This window comes from Oryx dammah, unplaced genomic scaffold (assembly GCF_014754425.2).
Source record: "Oryx dammah isolate SB20612 unplaced genomic scaffold, SCBI_Odam_1.1 HiC_scaffold_14, whole genome shotgun sequence".
In the NCBI taxonomy this organism is placed as follows: Eukaryota; Metazoa; Chordata; class Mammalia; order Artiodactyla; family Bovidae; genus Oryx; species Oryx dammah.
Genome location: NW_024070198.1, coordinates 22069716 through 22090031, shown reverse-complemented (window position 1 = coordinate 22090031; position 20316 = coordinate 22069716). Strand labels below are relative to the sequence as shown.

The window sequence follows — 20316 nt, the reverse complement described above, 5'->3', positions numbered from 1 at the left end:
CACAGCTGGAAAGGGTGGAGCCCCGGCAGTGCAGCTGGAAGGGGGCGGGGCCCGATGCGCCAGGCTAGCCGCTGCTGGCTGGGGGCGCCCTGGGCTGCCATAAAGTGAATGGGCGCTGGCGGGGGGTGGCAGTCCGCGGCGAGGCTTTCTCTCTCCCAGCGAGTCCGGGAGCGCCGGAGCGGAGCGGCGGCCCCGGGCTCAGGGGGGCGGCCCCCACCCCGGCCGGGTGCCCGGCCTCTGGCCCCTGCTTGCCCTCCAGACTGCGGCCGCCGCCGCCGCTGCCGGGAGTCTGCCTGCTGCGGGACTCACTGTGAGTGCTTGACCATGCGGGGACAGGGGCTCACCGGGCAGAGGGGCCATGTCCGGACTTCGGGATCCCTAAAACAGGACTTAGGGCGGCTGAACTGTAGAACGGTGCCTGGGGAGCAGGTCGAGACTGGGAGAAAGGACTGTAGACCGGGGGCCAGGACTTTAAAGAGGGGAAACTTAGAGCCGGGACTCGGGGGACCTAGTAGGGGAAGACTGGAGGGATCCGAAGAGAAGTCGGAGACATGAGGTCAGGATAGGAGTTCTGCGAAGCGGCGCAGCGTTGGGAAACCAATTATCAGGAAGCGCCCTGGGATCCCGGGGCGCGGGGCCGACAGCCCGGGTCCTAAAGGGGTTGTGGCCAGCGGGGGGAGCTGGCGGCGGCCGCCCAGCAAGGGGGCAGTTGGCAATGCCAGACGCCCCCGGGCTGGGTCTCAAACGCCAGGGCCTGGGAGCAGGGGTGCGTTAGTCGCACACGCTTTTCTTCCTAGCTGCTTTGCAGTTGGGATAGGAGCCGTGTTGTGAGAACCCGACAGCGACCGTGTCAGATGGCCGCTGTGCGGGCTGCAGGGCCGAGGTTGGGTAGTCCAAGTGACCAGACGGCGGGTCTGGCAGGTCCGCTTGGTGTGTCAGGGCCCTGATGGGTGCCGACCTGGGAAAGCCAGGGAATCGGACGGAATGTCCGCCGCGCGCGGTTCTCAAAGCGGACAGAATGTCCGGGGAAGCTAGGTTGGTCTCTCTAGAGCAGGCGCTGTGTCGGGCAGCGGTGGACAGAATGTCCCTGGCCGAGTGGCATGTTCATTTACCACGCAGCGCCTGCCCAGCTGCTGCGTGTACGGTGGGGTTCGCTGTGGTGGGTTGCCTAGAATCCCAGTTCACACTTTGCAAACTTGTCTCTCTGCTAGGGGCTGTGGGGCAGGGAGCAGGGACCGAGAGTGAAGGCTGATACTTGGCCTTGGGTTGGAGTGGCACCCGGAGACATTCCCTCTCCAAACTAGATTAGACATGTTCTGAGCATCACCCCGGACTTCTAGAATCCAGATTTGTGGAGAGGGAGCAATGGTGGGACTGCTAGTGGGAACCAAAAGTAGGAAAGGAAGGAATGACTCACAACCGGGCAATGAGGGGAGCAAGGAGGAGCCTAGCACAAGCCCCTGACAGCTTCAGTTCCCTCACAAACTCAGTCACCCCTAATTCCAGTACAGCTGACCAGATACCCCACCCTAGACTCTGCCTGGATTTCAGCAGGCTAGAGTCTCCTTTCCCACAGTGGGCAGGAGCCCAGGCCTAAAGAGAAAACTGCAGCCCTTTAGCAAAGCAAACTCTGGGGTCTTGTTTCCCTTTTTGCTTCCTCAGTCCCACCAATCTCCCCACCACCCTGGTGGCTGAGAGGAGGTGGGAGGGAGACACATGGGATCCAGACACTGGGATCCAACACAGGACCCATATTACCCTCCATCTCTGGTTGGGAAGGATATCTCAGCCCTACTCAACTACCTTATTTGCTTTTCCTACAGCTAGGAGAGGGCCCTGATTTCTTTGGATCCATACAATGACCGCCCACTCTGACTCCAGCTCTTTAACCAGAACCCAGTTAAGCTGAAGGGAACAAAGTAGAGGGAACTCTCCTGATCTATGTAAGTAAGCAAACAGCTCGTTTGGTGACTGAGTTTCATGGGGACAAGTGCAGGGTAATATATTCAGCAATGAGTAATCTAAACAAAGTGGGTTCCAACCTTTCTCACCCTTACCACACTCCCCATACGTCTTCCCCACACTCCCACCTCCACTCCTTAATTTTAAAGTTCATTTATCACTGGCTAGGACATTGTTTTCCAAATTCTTTTGTCCCTCATCCCTTTTTGATAAATATAGGGTCACATCCCAGTTACTCCCCATCACATTTTAATACCCTTTTCAAGGGACTTGTGCTCCTATTGTCTTTGGAAAATACTGAAATTATGGGTGAAATGAAGGGATCTGAGTCAGGAACGGAATAGGGAAGGCATTACAGATGGTTCTCTGAAGACCATAGCCCTAGATTCTGCTTTTGCCAAAAAGGCAATGGCATTATAATAAAGATGCCTGGAAACAAAGGACAGAACCTTCTCTTGTCCCTGCATAAAACTGTTTAGCTGATTGCATGCCTGGTCACTGGCTGTTAGGAAGAATGTCATGGACCTATCGAAGGGTCAGAGAATGGTGGCAGGAGGAGGAGCTAGGGGCTGCTGGAGAGAGCAAACTTGAAAGGTTAGGCCTCTGGAAAGTGAGATAGGATGGAAATCCACAAAATAAGGAAAGACCTAGATAAGCAGATTTGTTTGCTCCCCAGAACCTGAAACCAGATATGAGGGGACCTCTTAGAACTGGAATGATGCAAGCACAGGATGAAGGGGAAAATGTTCCTTGGCGCACAGTGGGCAGCAAACTTCCCGAGCTCATTTCCAGGGAGGTGGTAAAGGCAGGAAGTAGAAATGGAATCCCTTAAGGGCTTGGAAGGATCAATGCATGTCAGAGCCACAAACGGTTGCTGGGGTGGAGGGGGCGAGGAGTGGCAAGAGCTCAGTCCCTGGTCTTAGGAGAACTGGATTAGAACCTCTTCAGTCTCTATAACCATGGACAGATTTGTCTTTTTAGAGGTGAAATGGAATGGTCATTCCTGGCATTTAAGGTGGTTGTAAGAGTTCAATGAAATCATGTATTTGGAAGCCCCCTTGCAAATGGAGAAGAAACACAGAAATAAGAAACATTACTGGTATTATTATGCTCAAACTGTAGGTCCACTGTAAGCACAGAATCTTCGTTTGGAAGGGTGCGTCTCAAACCTTAGATCAGCCTGCTAGCATCCGTGGTCCAGCCACAGGAAGATTCCCGGTGACAGATGGGACACCCTATCCTAGACTTCAGATGCCAGCCACTATCCCCATCCCTCCCTGAGAAGAGTTCTAGGGAATTCCCCAAATGCCTACTCTCTCAGACCAAATATCCTGATCTGACCCCTCCCTGCCTCCAGCTCAAGGATGTGAATATGGGCCCAGAACCCAGGTCCAGGAATGGAGGGCAAGGGAGGCATGCTGGAGCTAAGTTGGGCGTGAGCATAAGAGAAACACTACCCAAATCTTTTCTTCTCCATTCAATCTAAGTGATGCTTCCTAGCATGTAGGGGAGGCAACTAGCCTGAAGATGGCAACTAGGTCCTGAGCTTTGGGAATATCTTGAGTGTCTAGTCTCTGGTCACTGACAGGGACCCATGATGAGTGATAGGGAAACAGAAGAAAAGACGTGGGCTGAGAAAGCCACTCTTAGAACTCTCTCCACTACTTTTCCTCCCCTGAGGCCTTCTTTACTTTTCATCTGTCAGTTAATAGTTTCCCCTTTCCTATTTCTCCCCTGCCCAATTCATTCTGCTCATCATTGCCCAAAAAAGATCCCAGAGATCTGCTTTTATGTCACTCTCTGGCCTACCTGCCTCCAGTGACTCCCACCGCTTGGAGCACTGCTTCTCAGTAGCAATTCGGGGTTTCGGGGGGGGGATATAGGAGTGGGAGTGGCATGACTCTGCAGGCTACACTGGGCCCATCTTCCTGGTGTGGTGATGTCACTTGAAGATGTCTCTGGGAAATTTGAAGAGAAAATATTATTTTTGTATTAAATTATACAGTGAAGTCAGAAAGAAAAATACCAATGCAGTATATAAACGCATATATATGGAATTTAGAAAGATGGTAATGATGACCCTATATGCAAGACAGCAAAAGAGACACAGATGTAAAGAACAGACTTTGGGGCTCTGTGGGAGAAGGCGAGGGTGGGATGATTTGAGAGAATAGCATTGAAACATGTATATTATCATATGTGAAATAGATCGACAGTCCAGGTTCGATGCATGAGACAGGGTGCTCAGGGCTGGTGCACTGGGATGACCCTGAGGAATGGGATGAGGAAGGAGGTGAGAAGGGGGTTCAGGATGGGGGACACATGTACACCCATGGCTGATTCATGTCAACGTATGGAAAAAAAATCACTAAAATATTGTAATTAACCTCCAATTAAAATAAATAGATTAATTTTTAAAAAAAACATGAATGTGGGATAGAATGCAAAATTTACTTCCAATTTTAACATAAGGCTGAAGATCTCAAAGAAATTTCATACTGGCGGCAGCTGTTTCAGGTTGTGCCCCTAGTTTCCCATACTATATTCTCTCTTACTAGTCTTAGGGGATTTTTCATAGAAAAGCTGTGAATTCTCTAGCCTACATGGTATCAAATATGAACCCCCACCCTTTGCCCCTCATTGGATGCCTCCTCAGCCTCACCATTTTTTCCTGATGATATCCCATTGCCCCCACTGAGACCCTGGCTCTTTTATTTAGAAGCTTCTGCCACCTTCTCTGCCTCTCTAATTTCCAGAGCAGCTACATTCTCTGAGCCCCAAAACTTGATGCCACCTTACATGGGCTTCTGTGTCTCTGAGCTTCCACCATCTGAGACTCAGGCCCATGCAGTCCATCATTTTATCCTATCCTCTGTTTGCCTCCCCAGACTGTAAGCTCTTAGAAGTTAGGGTCTTGTACCCTTGTACTGTTCTTGGGTATCTCCTCTGTCCATGGGATTTCCCAGGCAAGAATACTGGGGTGGGTCGCCATTTCCTTCTGCAGGGGATCTTCCTGACCCAGGGATCAAACCTGCATCTCCTGCTTGGCAGGCAGATTCTTTACCACTGAGCCACCTGGGAAGCCCGATCCCTGATTTACCCCTTGATAAAGTAAGTGCATCAAATCACTGATGTCTCCACCTGAGTCTTAGGGTTTCCTCTTGGGGCTGTGAACCTTGTCCACAGCTGTCTTCCTTTGCTTTCATTTGCTCACAGCAACTCAGGAGACCAGACAGTGTGGACGCTCAGCATCCCTAATGTACATGAGGCTGTGTCCAGTTAAGGGCCTCACTTTTAATTTCAGGTTCCATCCTGTTTAGGGCTCTAGTTTATACCTATTCACTAACTTATTGCTGGCTGAACTGAGCAACAGCATTACAACTCCATCCCCTCTTATCTTCCTTTTCATTCAGTCTCTGCAAGAAAAAGGTTTTCTCCCATTTCAGTTCCAGGGTGTACCTTGTGCCTTGGACATTGCACTTACAACTACTTGGGGACTCTCTGGCTGTGGCCCTGGTCTACCCTTTGTCTTCAGGACAAAAGTGGGTGCATATGGGAGTTACCTTCTTGCCATAAGTTGTGTCCCTTAGAAATCATGGCCTCCCCACTATAGCCTCTCTACTCTGGGGCAGTCTCTGCTCTCCACTTTAATTATCTTGGATATTTTGTTCTTACTGTGGTCCATGACAGCTTCCTATAATTCCATGCTGTATCTCAGAGTCAAAGGTCACCTGCAAGCCCTCTATTCCCTAGGGCTGGGATTGTCACCTTGAAACCAGTGGTACTGGGCCATGAATCTATCCCCTGCAGGGCATGTCAGAAAGGCTGGGGTGGGGCAGGAGGCCCCCCACCCCAAGACCTGGACTCAGCGCCACTGTTATCTCTTGACTCTCTCTGGTCTTTCCTGGTATATCCTACCAGCATCAACCAAACCTGTGGCTTCTAGACCTACTGCTTATCCCTGTCCATTGAGTGAGGCGAAGTCCCTGGCTGCAGTCCCAACTCCCCAGCTTCCCGACCTCCAGCAGTTTGGGGGTGCTTAATCCTCAGCCAGCCTGTCTCCAGCTCAGACAACAGCTTGGCGCCCCCAGCCTCTGCCTGACCAGCCCACCGGACACAATCTGCTAGAGGCCTCTGCCCCCACCCTCTCTCTCTCTGTTGCCTGCCTGGCATTAGTGTTCCTGCTTTTTCAGCTTCACAGGCAGGGCCCTTCTCAGCCGCCTCTCCTCTTGCTGCTATTACTAACGCAGTCAAGAGTCTGAAGCCTTCATTCTTTCCTCTCCTACCCATCCCGGGTCCCCAGATTAGCTCCCAGTTTGGGCTACTCCACCCATGTGACTATTTCCTTATTGACTGGGTCTTCTTTTATGTTTTGAACACAGTGCTCACAACACACATATGCATCCCTCTCTAAAATGCAGCATACTCACCTTTATTCACGGAGCAATTTTTCACTGGGAGACAGAATCTAGGGAGGTGAACCAGTCAAGCAAAGGCAGAGACAAAATGATACCTTATTTCTGAGTCTATCCTGAGCACCTTACTCAATGCGCAACATTATTTCAATAAATGAGAAAAAAAAAAAAACTTGGATAGAGTTTGACCCCAACTTATTTTTAAATGTTATGTTTTATTTTAACCTCTTCACAATACTGAAGAGAGGTAGAGAAGGAATTATAATCTTACTTTTACAGATGAAAAAAACATGCCCAGAGAGGTATGACACACAGCTAGTAAATTGAGGATCCAGGACATGAACTCAGATCTTTTGAATCTAAACCTACTTTCTTTGGGGTATACTGGATTACTTTCCCGAGTCGGGGCGGGATGGGGGGGCTTATCACTTTCTGCCCCCACCACGACTCCATCCTATTCTTCCAGCATTCTCATACCTTCCCCCCTTCAGCCAAACAGGCTATCCCCAGCAGCCACTGAGCATAGACCACTTCGCTGGCTCCCAGGCTTCCTCCTCCCCCACAGAGTCCTTAGTTCCTGGGACTGAGAGCTGAGGTTCAAAGGGGCCAGGAAGGAGGAGGGGGGGATAATGGCTAGCTCCAAAACAGCTGAGGCAGCTGTCCCTGTCACAGAGAGAGGAGTCTGTGTGACGGTGTGTGTCTGTCTGCCTGAATGTGGGGGCACATGTGTGGGAGAGAGTGTGTGTTTGTATGCCTCTAGCTCCAAGTCCAAGTGCTTATTTTGTCTGAGAGGGGGCCTGTATTTGTCTGCATGTGTGTCTGTCTGTCTTTGGGAACACACAGCCTGAACTCTGCTTTCTCAGTCTCGTCTTTTATTCTGGCCCTTATCTTTCCTCACTCTGCCTCCCTCTGCTGAAATAAAGGGTGAAACCAAGACACAGGTATGGAATGCTGGGGGAAGGGAGAGTTTGGAAAATGGGAAGTCTGGAGCCAAAGCAGACTGGAAGGATGAATGGCAATGGTGGAATTTAGCTTTTCCTACAGGCAAACCCAACTGTCCTTCTCTTCCCAGCTCTGCATTGCTCCTGTGGGCCTCTGGAGAAGTCAGGAGTGTGCTTTGCAATTTTGAGGGCATCTTAGGGTATGAAGAGATTTCAGAGCACCCCTTTTTCCACCTGTTAGTTCTAAGCCTCCACAGCTACTTGGGAAGAGCTACTAGTCTAGGCTGCTCCCGGTCCCTCCCAAGGGCCTCTCCCTTCTATAGGAGCGTCATCAGCCCAGTCCTAAGCCTCTGACTCTGCCCTCAGACCTGGAAGGCGAGGGAAGCTGAGCACTCCCATCCCTGGCCTGACTTCTCTCCTTCCTTTGGGGTTCCCTTCAGCCCTGCTTCTCCAACCCTAGGAAAGGGTCCAAGGTCTAGTCTTCTCTGCCTGTGGAAAGAACAGGGACTGTTTCTCAGCCTCCTGCCTTGACCTCTGTCCCACTCAAACTAGCTTGGGGTGGAGTGGGGGGGCAGCTGTCATGTCTGAGCTGGTTGGAGGGGGCATTACCATGTGCAAATACAGGCCACTGCCCATCTGCGCCTCTCTTAGAAAGGCTCCTAATCAATTCAGAGCAGCCAAGTGACACACGTCTCTATCTAGGCTAATCCGCCACATTAATGCCACCTTGCACAGCCTGCATTAAGTCCCTCTTAATGGGGAGGCAGATGGACCCCTCCTACATAGCTCTTCACCCCTGCTCCTTGGTCCTTAGCCTCCATTGGTTCTCCTCTGACCAAGAGGCATCTGGAGTCTTGAGTTCCACTAGTGCCTCTTTCCCTTCCTCCCACCAGAGGGGGCCTGGGAGAGCTAGCAGAAAAGGGGACCCTGCAGGGGGCGACTTGGAGGAAGACCCAGGCAGGCTCCTGGGCAATGTCAGGTGAGATTTGGCATGGGGAGTAATGGTCAGAAGTGGTTTTTAAGAAACCTACACCCACAGCCTGAGGTGGGACTGCAGGAGGATGTGGGAGAGAGTGGTGACTTGTGGGGTGCAATGTACAGAAGCAGACAAGATTCTTAAACTTGTTTTTGATCCCAGAGCCCTTTCTTCAAATGAAGTCTCTCCAGAAAGCATAAATAAAACCGGCAAAAGCAGGGCTGCTCTAGTTGAAGCTGACCTGAGTAAGATCAGGCTAGATTTCTATCCCTGAGGTTAGCCCTGAGTTCCAGTCCCTGAGGGAGTTTGCGGGGCAGGGGGGACCCCAAAGAACACAGTTTGAAAAATCAAACAAAAGCATACCTTAGGACTCTCACGGACCTGATTCAGATCATAACTTTACTACTTACAAACTTTGTGATCTTCATCATTACTTCATGTCTCAGTTTCCACGCCTAAAAAAGGGTGATCATACCTAACATTGAATCATTCTTGTGAGGAGAAATAATGAGGTGAAGGCACATAGACAGTACTCATAAATGATAGCAGCAATTCTCCTTACAGGGAAAGTATGGTTCAAAAATCAAATCTGTCCCATGGGAGAGTGAATAACACAGGTTCAGACTGGCTGAGAGGCACGTTTGAGTTTATGGGGATATTGGGCATTCGTGTGAGAGGGAATTTGATTTTTTAAGGATGTGGTATGTGGTATGCAGTGTGCTATAGTGAGGTTTTCATTAATTCAATTATCTATTGAACACCAACTGTACCAGGCAGGGTTCTAGGTGCCCAGCATGGAACAAATCAAAGTCTAGTGTGTATAACTGTGTATGAAACCTCTGAGTATGCACCTTTCCCCACTTAGGCTGCTGTTTCCCCATTCTAACATAGGGCACGTCAGATTAGAAGGGTAGCTTTATGTTGGTGGCTGAGAAAGGGGAAGATGGGGAAACACTTCTGTACTAGGAACCAGATAACCTGGAGATTTTATTTCCATTAACTTGGTCTGTGTCTTCTCTTACCTTCAGAGTTCTCGAGCCCCCAATGGAGTTCGGCCTGCTGAGCGAGGCAGAGGCCCGGAGCCCGGCCCTCTCGCTGTCAGATGCGGGCACTCCCCATCCCCCACTCCCTGAACACGGCTGCAAGGGCCAAGAGCACAGCGGTGAGCGCGCCCCCTTCTGGGGGTGGGGGAAATAAAAGCTCCATCCCTAACCGGGTGGGACCCAGGAGTGGGAGCCCGGGTGCGAGTGGGGGAGAGGGGCGCCCAAGGAGGAAGTCCCCGAGCCAGGGAATCCGCGCAGGCAAGGATGTGCTGTGACAGCCCCCACCCCGGCTCCCAGATTCGGAGAAGGCCTCGGTTTCGCTACCCGGCGGCTCCCCCGAAGACGGCTCGCTGAAGAAAAAGCAGCGGCGGCAGCGCACGCACTTCACCAGCCAGCAGTTGCAGGAGCTGGAGGCGACCTTTCAGAGGAACCGCTACCCCGACATGAGTACGCGCGAAGAGATCGCCGTGTGGACCAACCTCACCGAGGCCCGCGTGCGGGTACGCAACCCCGGCGGTCCCCCTCCACCACCACCCTCCCCTCCACCTCGGGCCTCCCTCTCGCGGGCCGCTCAGCAAGCAGCTTCGGAAACGGCAGCCTGTAGTTCTGCCCTGCCTGCCCCTTCCTCCGACCCAAAACCCGACGTCCCTCGCCCAGGCCTGCTGCCCCCACGGCCTTCTTTCCACTAACCTCCAATTTCTTCTCTTCCCCCACCCTCTCACCCTAGACGGAGCGCTTAAGACCCCCTCCTGCTGTCCTCGCCACCCCCCAATACTGTCACCCCCGACTCCGTCCCGCATGCGCTCCTCCCCCACCCCGGGCCGTTGCTCCACCACCCCATTCTCCTCCAGCCACCTTATCTTTATACTCCGCCCGGCCCCGGACCCCGCTTGGACCCCCCACCTGGGCGACCGGTCCACCAGCCGCCTTGGGGGTCCGGGCCCTGACGACCTTCCCCCCACGCCCGCAGGTGTGGTTCAAGAACCGGCGCGCCAAGTGGAGAAAGCGCGAGCGCAGCCAGCAGGCGGAGTTGTGCAAGGGCGGCTTCGCGGCGCCGCTCGGGGGGCTGGTGCCGCCCTACGAGGAGGTGTACCCCGGCTACTCGTACGGCAACTGGCCACCCAAGGCCCTCGGCCCGCCGCTCGCCGCCAAGACCTTCCCGTTCGCCTTCAACTCGGTCAACGTGGGGCCTCTGGCTTCGCAGCCCGTCTTCTCGCCACCCAGCTCCATTTCCGCCTCCATTGTGCCCTCGGGCGCGACCGCCCCAGGCACCGTGCCTGGGCCCGGGGCCTTGCAAGGCCTAGGCGGGGGGCCCCCCGGGCTGGCTCCGGCCGCGGTGTCTTCGGGGGCCGTGTCCTGCCCTTACGCCTCGGCCGCAGCCGCAGCCGCCGCCGCCGCCTCCTCCCCCTACGTATATCGGGACCCGTGTAACTCGAGTTTGGCCAGCCTGAGGCTCAAGGCCAAACAGCACGCCTCTTTCAGCTATCCCACCGTGCCGGGGCCGCCGCCGGCCGCCAACCTCAGTCCGTGCCAGTACGCCGTGGAACGGCCCGTCTGAAGGGCGCTGCCCGCCGATCATCCCTGAGGGTGGGGCGGTAATTCACGGCCTCGACGGACTGGGGTCGTTTTGACTGGCTTGCCCCCGCCCTCGGGGTCTGAGAGGAGAGCTGGGCAGTCGGGGTTGGGGAGGCGGCAGGTTCAGGAGAGAGCCTTCCCCCACCCCCAGGCCTGAGGGTTTGACTGGGCCCTTAGTCCGAGACCCTGGGACTAAGGCCAGGAACAGGGACCAGTTCCCCGGGGGCCAATTCACCTTTGGCCCACCTCGCCTTCTCCAGACTCCTTCTCCCTGGTTTTCAAAGATAAATGAAATAAACGTGCGCGGACTATCAGAGGCCTGGTGATTCAGAGTTGCGGTTGAGCTCCCTCCCCTTATCCTTCCCCATTTTTAAAGGAGAGCTGGGTTTACAGGAAAGATGTGCGGGTCCAGGCTTCTAGAGCTTCAGTCCTCAACCCCTCAACCCCAGGATGGAGAAGCCTGGGGATTCCCGGAGCCAAGCGGCGCACGTAGCGTGCGTGTCTGTGTAGGTGTGTATGGCTTGGACAAAGCTGGTACTGCAGCGCCACCTCTTGGTCTCAAGGAGGATAACTGGAAGGTCAGCTTTGGAGTCAAGTGCAACTTAGGAAGCCTACGACTTTAGAAACTTACTCCACCTTTGCGCATGTGTTTCTCACTGTTCCTATGAGGGGCTTTTGCCTCTAACAGCAATAAAATTCTGGTCTGTAACAGACATTTATTAAGTGCCTACCAGAACTAGGATTCTTATTGTCTCTGTATGTGACTTTCAGCCTTCCACATACTGTTGTAAGCTTCTCACCCACTCATCATCCGACTGCCAGCAGCCCTCCTCCATCACAGCAGTCCCCTCCTTCCTGTAAATCCCCAAGCCCTGAAAACCTTGTTGGAATCTTTAATTAAAAAACAGAGCAAGAAGGAGAAAGATTTCTGGAAACATAAATAACTCAGTTTGGGGAGCCTCCTTAGTCCCACCCCCATCCCACAGCCTTCTTGGCCTTCACATTAACAACAGAAATATCAAAGTACCAGATCACATCCCCACCCCAGGGGTGATACTTCTTGACTGTCATCATCTGCCACCTTGGAGTATACATCCCATGGGGAAACCATACAGGACAGGCTTCCTAATCATTCCCTCAAACCTAAGCCCAGCCCCTCAGTCCCCTGGGCAGGAGAGAGGGCTTGGGGCTTCTCTTTCTCCAACCATTCACTGGCTCTTGGTCTTGGCTTTGATCTTGGGAATTATGTAGTTTTGGTGGAAGAACTTGGCAAAGAGAAAAAAATAGGTTGCATACAAGATAAAGGACCAGAAGAAGTGTTCCTCTGTGGTGTGGCACCCCTTTTCCTGTCTCCAGATATAAGCCAGGATACCAACAGTGGCTCCTATAAACATCTGCAGGATCTGCAGGCTGGTGACGAGCATGGGAAACCAGCTGGGGGACTTCACTTTGGCAGCCTTCAGAGTGTAGTAGGTGTACATCACGGCATGTACACCAAAGTTCATGGTCATGAACCAGCCGCCTGCAGCCACCTTGTTCTTGTATCCGAAGCTTGAGTACACCAGCACTGTGCTGTGGTGGTACCAGTGCACAAAGATGAGTGGCCGCTTACGCAGGATGATGAAGGCTGTGTCTCCTGGGAGATGAGGAGTCATAGCTGACATATCACCCAGTGTTGGCACCACCCTCTGAACTTGATGTGGGGGCACAGGGGGAATTTTCAGGACAGGGAGAGGGGTCTTTACGGCAGAGAATCTGAAGAGAGGCTTGGGTGAGAGGTGTTTTTAGGACCCAGGGGTGGGGAAGGAACTCTCCATGTGATGGGTAAAGGGGATGGCTTGAGGAGGGATGCAATTGATTGGACACCAGAGAGACAAAGCCTTGCCACTCACCAAGTTCAACGACCTTGCTGAGAACAAACAGGAAGGACCAGAATTGGATTATGGGACTGTTGATGAAGGGGGAGAAGCATATAGTTTGCTTTGGGCTCCCCCTAAGTAGCAGGGTCCCCATGTAGCCCCATATCCTCAGTGTCCCGAAGATACTGAAATGGAACAGAGGAAAAGGGTGTAGGGGTCATTCCCAGGCACCTTAACCCTTGGCCTGGTCAAGTCACTGATCCAAGTTCCACCACCTCCTCACCCTTCCAAAGGGGTCACAGCTTCTGAGATCCCAAGGCCAACTTGGTAAAGCCAACCAGTAATCTAGAAGATAGAAGACATGAGGGCTGGGGAGGGACCAGGGAGTGCTAGAGGCTGAGGCTGAAAACTGAACTAAGGAGTAGGAGTTCATAGGATGGGGAGGGGCCTGGAAGGAGACAGGTGGCAGGATAGGGGTGATCAAAGGAGTTTGGGGGGAATATGGGAAGAAGGGGCTGGGGAAGTTATTGAAAGGTCTTGAGAGAGAGTGTTAGATGCAGAGAGTATTAGAGGCTGGGGAAATTGTTGGAATTATCCAGACTCAATGAGCACAAGAGGTCTCATGAGAGAGAGCAGAGACTACTAGTCTAGGAACTGGAGAAGAAGGGAAACAGGAGAGTGGAACCTGGGGAGAGAAGTCAGAGCTGAGAGAACAGAATAAGGAGAGAGTTAGGGGGCAACTTGGGCAGTTGATGAAATTGAGGTATTTAGAGAGCTTTTAGGGATAGAATGAGGGTCTAGGGTCTATAAGATAGGTTGGAGTGGGGAAAGTCTTACCTGAAGACTGCAAGGCAGAAGGACCAAAGGATGAGAGGTCCCTGCAGGTTGAAGCCCTTCCGTGACCTCATGTAGTTTTGCCCCATGAAGATGAGCAACAGGTAGATCAGAGCTATGGCAAATGAGGTTGCCCTGGCAGGCAGAAGGCAGAGCGGATGAGCTTATGGGTGGGAGCTGGTTAGAGGAATGCCCACTCGTATCCCCAGGTCAGTGCTCTGGATTGGAATCCTACTTCTGCCACTTACTAGCTGTGTGACACTGGAAAACCTACTTCCTTCTCTGAGGGTCAGTTTCCTTATTTGTAAGGGGGGAATAACACTCCTCTCCTGACAGTGTTAATATATGTAAAGTACTTTACACAGGGCAGCAGCTATAACCAAGGTTCCTGGGGTTGGGAGTGGGTGACAGCTGCTGGTCCATTTCTAGAAGCAATCCAAGGCTGTGATGTACAAAGAATGTGGCAACCGCTTCTGCCTGTTTGGTCATAGCAAATTGGCTGGAGCTCTGAGGGGCTCTAGGGCTAAGTCTGAGGAAATTTTGGAAGAGTATCCAGATTTTGCCTCCTTCTCCACAGCAGGGATGATGGAATATTTGAAGAATAAGATGATAACTGTGAAGAGCAGTCCTCAGGCATCAGCACATGCACACATGCGCACACATGCAGCCACAAAGGATGGAGAGTCTTCTATAAGGTGGGTGGGAGTAGGAGTTCAGATCAACCCCATTCTTCAGAGACCAGTTCTCACTACACTTTTCCCCGCTTGGTTTCTTTCTCCTCCCAAATTCTTCATCCCATCTTCTTATTTCTGCCTTTCTTTCTTCCAGATCTAACCTCTTTGAGGTGCCACACTACCTGTACCTTGGACAGCAGGGACGTGAAGCCAGTACTGGGGAAGCCAATACCTTTGCTCCTTAGCAAAATCTCTGTGGGCATTCTGTCTCGCCCTCCCCCATTCTACCAATCCCCTCAAATAGCGGTCATCAGAGTTGGGCCCCTAACATGGCCCTTCCCCTTCTACAAGTCTCACCAGTACTCCTCCAAAAAGGGCCTCATGTTCCGGAACAGCTCAAAGTTGTAGGGCTGGAACATCTGCTCTATTTCATCTGAGGTATTCACGGTTGTGACCATTTCGTTTTGCAGACGCTGAGGTCGGGAGCTGGACGAAAGCTAAGGGACGGAGGATGGAGAGAACCTTGGGGGCAGGACTGACTAGACCCAGAACCCAAGGAACTCCGCGGCAAGCCAGAGCCTCAGATGCAGGCACGTGCGCTGCAGTCCAGCCGGCTTCCACAGCCGCAGCCACCGCAGTATATAACGCGAAATTGCAAAGCAGCTGTCCTAGGCAGGCCGCGGCCCCCTCCCTGCTCCCGGCCTTCATCTAATCGCAACAAAGATACCCCCCAGTCCCGCCCCTGGGCTGCAAGCCGCTCTCTGATTGGTCATTCTTAAGGACAGCACCCCAGAAGCCTCCCACTACCTTAGACCTTCGCCACGCCCACCTTCCCATCTTCTCGCACACCTCAACTCTGATGTGCTTAGTTTAGCCGCTGTGGCTTTGGAGTTACTGGGGTGTGACAGGCTTCTCCTGGCACTGCCAACTATAACCTTTGCCTCAGTTGGTTTCAGTTCTGACCTATCTGGCAATGAAGAGAGAATGAAGGTGTCCTCCGTTTCTCTGGTGCCCCCATTCGGAGATAGGGTGTCAGTTTCCCGCCTCCCCTAGACCCTGGGAAAACCAGGCTGGGGATGAGGGGAAGGGGCAGCAAAAAGCCCTTACTGTAGTCCCCTCTGCTTCCTTCTGGTCTGCAGTTGTAAGTGGGAGGGAGATGAATTGTAATGAGTTTTATCGTCGAGGTAGTTGGTGTTGATGTTTGGAGAGTTGGTTGTTGAGGCTGTTGTTTCTTTACAGCTTCCTGAATTCCTGCCGGCTCCAGCCTGATACTCAGTAATAACCCTGGGAAGGAAGTGGGGTCACCCTCTGGGCTTCTGGGATTATTGTCTTCAGGCTTCCTGGAGACTGCCAGGGGTTTATAGAAGAGGAGGTGCTGCTCATCTCCCAGTATCCTGCGGTTCTTCCCTAGTCCATGTTTATCTAATCAAATCTACTTTTTCCTTGCCTGTGTACCCAGCCCCAAATAAATAAACATTTAAAAAATTTTAAGGTCTTACTCATCTGTCCCTTATTTCTGTCCTAGACTTTATGAAAATGAGGGGGAAATACAAGGCTTGAAGGCAGTTTGAGACACGATGGAGATATGCAAAACAAATGCTAAGAGAAATAAATACAAAATATTTAAAATCATGAAGCGGCTATAAATGGTTATGTGCAATAAGACCACAGGCTCTGTAGCCAGAGGACCTAGGTAGGAATTCCAGTTTCACTTCTCAGCTACTGTCTGAGCTAAGGGTGAGTGGGAAGTCCTGCCATGCTAGCTCAATGACTCCCAAGTACATCCCTTTGTCTCTGTTTTGTGTCATCTCTTACCTGATTACTACAGCCAGCACCTCTTCATAATTAGTTGACACTTCCTTCTCTAATATGGCACCTTCTATTGCATTAGGGAAAAAAAACAGTACCCAAACCTGGCATATCACCAACCCCAGAGCCACTGACCCAGTGCGTGCATGTATGCTAAGTCACTTTAGTCGTGTCTGACTCTGTCCAACCCCATGGACTGTAGCCCGCCAGGCTCCTCTGTCCATGGGATTCTCCAGGCAAGAATACTGGAGTAGGTTGCCATGCCCTCCTCCAGGGGATTTTCACAACCCAGGGATCAAACCCGAATCTCTTAGATCTCCTGCATTGGTAGGTGAGTTATCTACCACTAGCGTCATCTGGAAGACCCCTCTGACCCAGTGTGGCCTCAAACCATACTTTGAAAACCACTTCCTTCCATCCTCTCATCCAAAAGAAGGTTCTAAAACCTAAAATGGATCATGTTACTTTCCTGCTTAAAACCTTTTGTGGTTATGGACTGCTTCACACATAGCCTGACACTCAGAAGGTGATCAGTGCATATCTGATGGATTAATGAACAAACAAAAGAATGAGCAATGCAAGAATAATTCCATCTAGGGACTTCCCTGACAGTCCAGTGGTTAATACTCTGCACTCCCAATGCAGGGAGAGCAAGCTGGTTAGGAACTAAGATTCCACATGCCACACATGCAGCCAAAAAAAATTAAATTAAAAAAATAAAAAGAACCATAGGTGTGACCACCTGTTGAGATCATTAAAAAATTTTCTTCTTGAAAAAGAAAAGAATTCCACGTATGTATTACAAGACCTGGATTCAAATGCCTGTACATATTAACTAGTCCCATGGTTTTAGGCAAGTTACCTAACCTGAGACTCACATTCTTCATCAATAAAATGTTGAGAGTCATACTTGCCTGCCTGCCTCACAAGGTTGAGGTCAGTCTACAAGTCAGATAACGTCAATGGAAGGATACTTTGGGGACTTCCCTCATAGTCCAGTGGTTAAGAATCTGCCTTCCCACACAGGGGATGAGGTTTGATCCCTAGTCAGAGAACTAAGATCTCACATACCTTATGGCAACTAAGCCCAAGTGTTGCAATGAGAAACCTAGTGCACCACAATGAAGACTCAGTGCAGCCAAAATAAAATAAATGAGTAAATAAATAAAATGAAATTTAACATTTTTTACAAAGAAGGGATACTGGGGACTAGATACAAGGAAATGTCAGGGTGAATCATTTGGGGAGGTTTACAAATGCATGTAGAATATGTATATTCAGTTCTGGGTTTCTCTCAAATATTTTACATTGCTTTTATCTGTGAAGTTTAATGGTAAGACTTGAGTGAGAGGTGTGTGTAAGAGCAGCAGAAGAAAACCCTCCAGAAATTATTTCCTAGGGGAAACTCTCCCTGACCTTTGGAGTTGGTCTGCTACCCCTGTTACATATAAATTGCTCTCATAGCATGACATTTCTTTCTTTCAATTGAAGTCACTCAGTCATGTCCAACTCTTTTGAGACCCCATGGACTATAGCCTACCGAGCTCCTCTGTCCATTGGATTTTCCAGGCAAGGGTACTGGGGTGGGTTGCCAATTCCTTCTCCAGCGGATCTTCGCAACCTAGGGATTGATCCCAGGTTTCATGCATTGTAGGCAGATGCTTTACCATCTGAGCCACCAGGAAAGCAAAGAAGAGAGTGGCCCATACAGGGACTCATTTCATTCAATGAGAGCTTATAATTATGATTTCTTGTTTAACACTTGTTTCCCCCACTAGTCCTTGAGCTGCATAAAGGCAAGGAACATGTCTACCTCTTATTAACTACCAAAATTGCTGTTTAGTCGCAAATTCATGTCCAACTCTTTGTGACCCCATGGATTATAGCCCGCTGGACTCCTCCGTCCATGGGATTTCCCAGGCAAAAATACTGGAGTGGGTTGCCATTTCCTTCTCCAGGGAATCTTCCTGACCCAGGGATCGAATCCGCATCTCCTACATTGGCAGGCAGATTCTTTACCTACCAGAAACTTCTTTCTAAAACATACATTAGCTCCTGTCATTCCTCTTTAAGAACAAAATATTTGAGACTTTCCTGGTGGTCCAGTGGTTAAGATTCCACCTTCCAATGTAGGGGGACAGGAGTTCCATCCCTGGTTTAGGAACTAAGATCCCACATTCTGTGAAGCAACTAAGCTCCTGTGCCACAACAAAGACTGCCTGTATCACAACCAAGACCCAATGCAGCCAAATAAATAAATACTTAAAAAAAAAATTCTTCAGGAGCAAGGTCAGATTCCTGAGGTTAGTCCTGACTCTTACTTTCCAGCCAATGTCCCATCATTCCTCAGCTCCAGCATCCCATGTCTTAGCTATAATGGAAGAATCATAGCCCCATAACACAAGCACCATATTATCAGACTTTTCAACCTGTTGACCTCTCTTCATATTGTCCCCTCTCCCCATACATCATTTTCTCAGCTGGACAAATCTTATTCAGCCCTAGCTCTGAAGTCACCTACCCTGCAAAAGCCTAATCTTTTTCAGGCAGAATCAACTCTTCCCTTCTTTGTCTTCCACCCACAGGCCTTTCCCCAAGCAGTTTGCCAGGACTGTGCTTCTACTGAGAGAGTACAGCTACTCTTATATTTCCTATACTATCCTGGTTCCCCCAGCCTATTCCAAAGGATCATTTTTATTAGGTCTCTGCCCCTTTGAGAGATGTACACAGCTCCTAGCACAGAGTGGGCACTCAGAATGTCTGTTGCTTGGAATCGAGTAGGCACCTAACAGGATAAACAAGTAATAAACAATATATTTATTTTTAAAAAGACTCAACTTCCTTAGTAATTAGGGAAATACAAATTAAAGACTGTAAGTATAGTATGGTTCCAAATAACAACCATTAAACCAAGTAAAAATTAGATACCCAACGCTGGTCCAAGCTTTGGGAAACAGATATATTCACACCTGTCTAGGGGCCAGGTAATAATCCTTCTAGAGGCACACTTAGGTAACACTTGGCAAGAGCCAACTGGCTTTCTTTTGACCCAATCTCTCATCTAGTCATTTAAAAGCCAGTGAAATAGAATAAAAGAAAAAAAATTTCTATGTACTAAAACACTTACATCATTGGGACTCAAAAAAGCTGCAAACAACCCCCTAGTGAAAGCTTAAATGATTAAATACTAATATTATAAAACAGCTTGCTGCGGCCAGAACATGGAGAAACACAAAACCATGTTTACAAAGTAATGTGAAAGAAAAACAATATTTAAAACTATATGGCCCAACAACTATTGAGCCTGTGCTCTAGAGCCCAGGAGCTACAACTGCTGAGCACATGTGCCACAAGCACTGAAGCCCGTGCAGCCTTGAGCCTGTGCTTCAAAACAAGAGAAGTCTCTGCAACGAGAAGCCTATGCACTGCAACTGGAAAGTAGCCCCCACTCACCACAACTAGAGAAAAGCCCGTGAAGCAATGAAAACACAGCACAGCCAATAAATAAATCATATATATACATATACACACACACATATATATATACCTGTATGGCCCAGCAGCATGGTGATCCTGCTACTATAGCAAATAATGATAGTTTGTCTCAGATGATGCCTGATGTTAGCATGCAACAAAGTACGATGCCCCCACCCCCATGTGCAGGCCATGCAGGGAAACAGTGCCTCCTGAAACTACTTCTCCGGCCATGGGATGCCTTTCAATGCACCTTTCATTGGTGCACCCAATGGAAATCAGATGTTCTGTGGTTAGAATCTAGGGTTCCCAGTCAATAAGGATGTCACACTAACAAACCAATTGTTGGTCAACTTATTGCAGAGTGATATCTCTGCAGGCAATTTGGGGGTAAACAATAAGCAAAATAACATCAATGCAAATAAACTGAAAAAGAAACCCCCTTGGTAGCAGAAAAATAGTTAGCAGAATCCAAACACTCCAGATACTCACCCAGCTGGTCTGGAGGAGGCTGATAAGCAGCCATTACCTGGAAAACAAGGAACTAGCTTGGAAAACTCAGGCCCTAAACCGCCAGAATTTTCAAGCTGACCACCAGGCCCTTCACAGAGTTTGGTCCCAAAGGAAACTCCAGCCACAGCACTACAGGGGTCTGTTCCCAGGTTAGAACTCAAGGCAAATGCTGCCATAGTCTCTGGACAGAACAGTGAGCCCAAAGAGGTAATTGAAAAGTCCGAAACTCCAAGCCAAAGAA

At 50.3% G+C, this 20316-nt stretch overlaps 2 protein-coding genes across 3 annotated transcripts; one reads left to right on the top strand and one right to left on the bottom strand.

Moving 5' to 3' along the window:
- The first annotated feature begins 46 nt into the window (after positions 1–46).
- Positions 47–11226, top strand: PITX3 (paired like homeodomain 3). Of its 2 annotated transcripts, XM_040254262.1 has the most exons (5): positions 47–310; positions 1824–1943; positions 9323–9456; positions 9635–9837; positions 10308–11226. In XM_040254262.1, the coding sequence occupies exons 3-5, from the start codon at positions 9339–9341 to the stop codon at positions 10893–10895; spliced, it is 909 nt and encodes a 302-aa protein (XP_040110196.1). In that variant the 5' UTR covers positions 47–310; positions 1824–1943; positions 9323–9338; the 3' UTR covers positions 10896–11226. The 2 variants fall into 2 exon arrangements, with proteins under 2 accessions (XP_040110196.1, XP_040110197.1); XM_040254263.1 differs by lacking the exon at positions 1824–1943 and having other exon boundaries at positions 91–310.
- Positions 11227–11514: 288 nt separating this feature from the next.
- On the bottom strand, positions 11515–14972 carry ELOVL3 (ELOVL fatty acid elongase 3). Its single transcript, XM_040254264.1, has 4 exons — positions 14637–14972; positions 13609–13740; positions 12805–12956; positions 11515–12548 (listed from the first exon to the last, which is right to left on the bottom strand). The coding sequence occupies exons 1-4, from the start codon at positions 14735–14737 to the stop codon at positions 12121–12123; spliced, it is 813 nt and encodes a 270-aa protein (XP_040110198.1). The 5' UTR covers positions 14738–14972; the 3' UTR covers positions 11515–12120.
- Positions 14973–20316: the final 5344 nt, after the last annotated feature.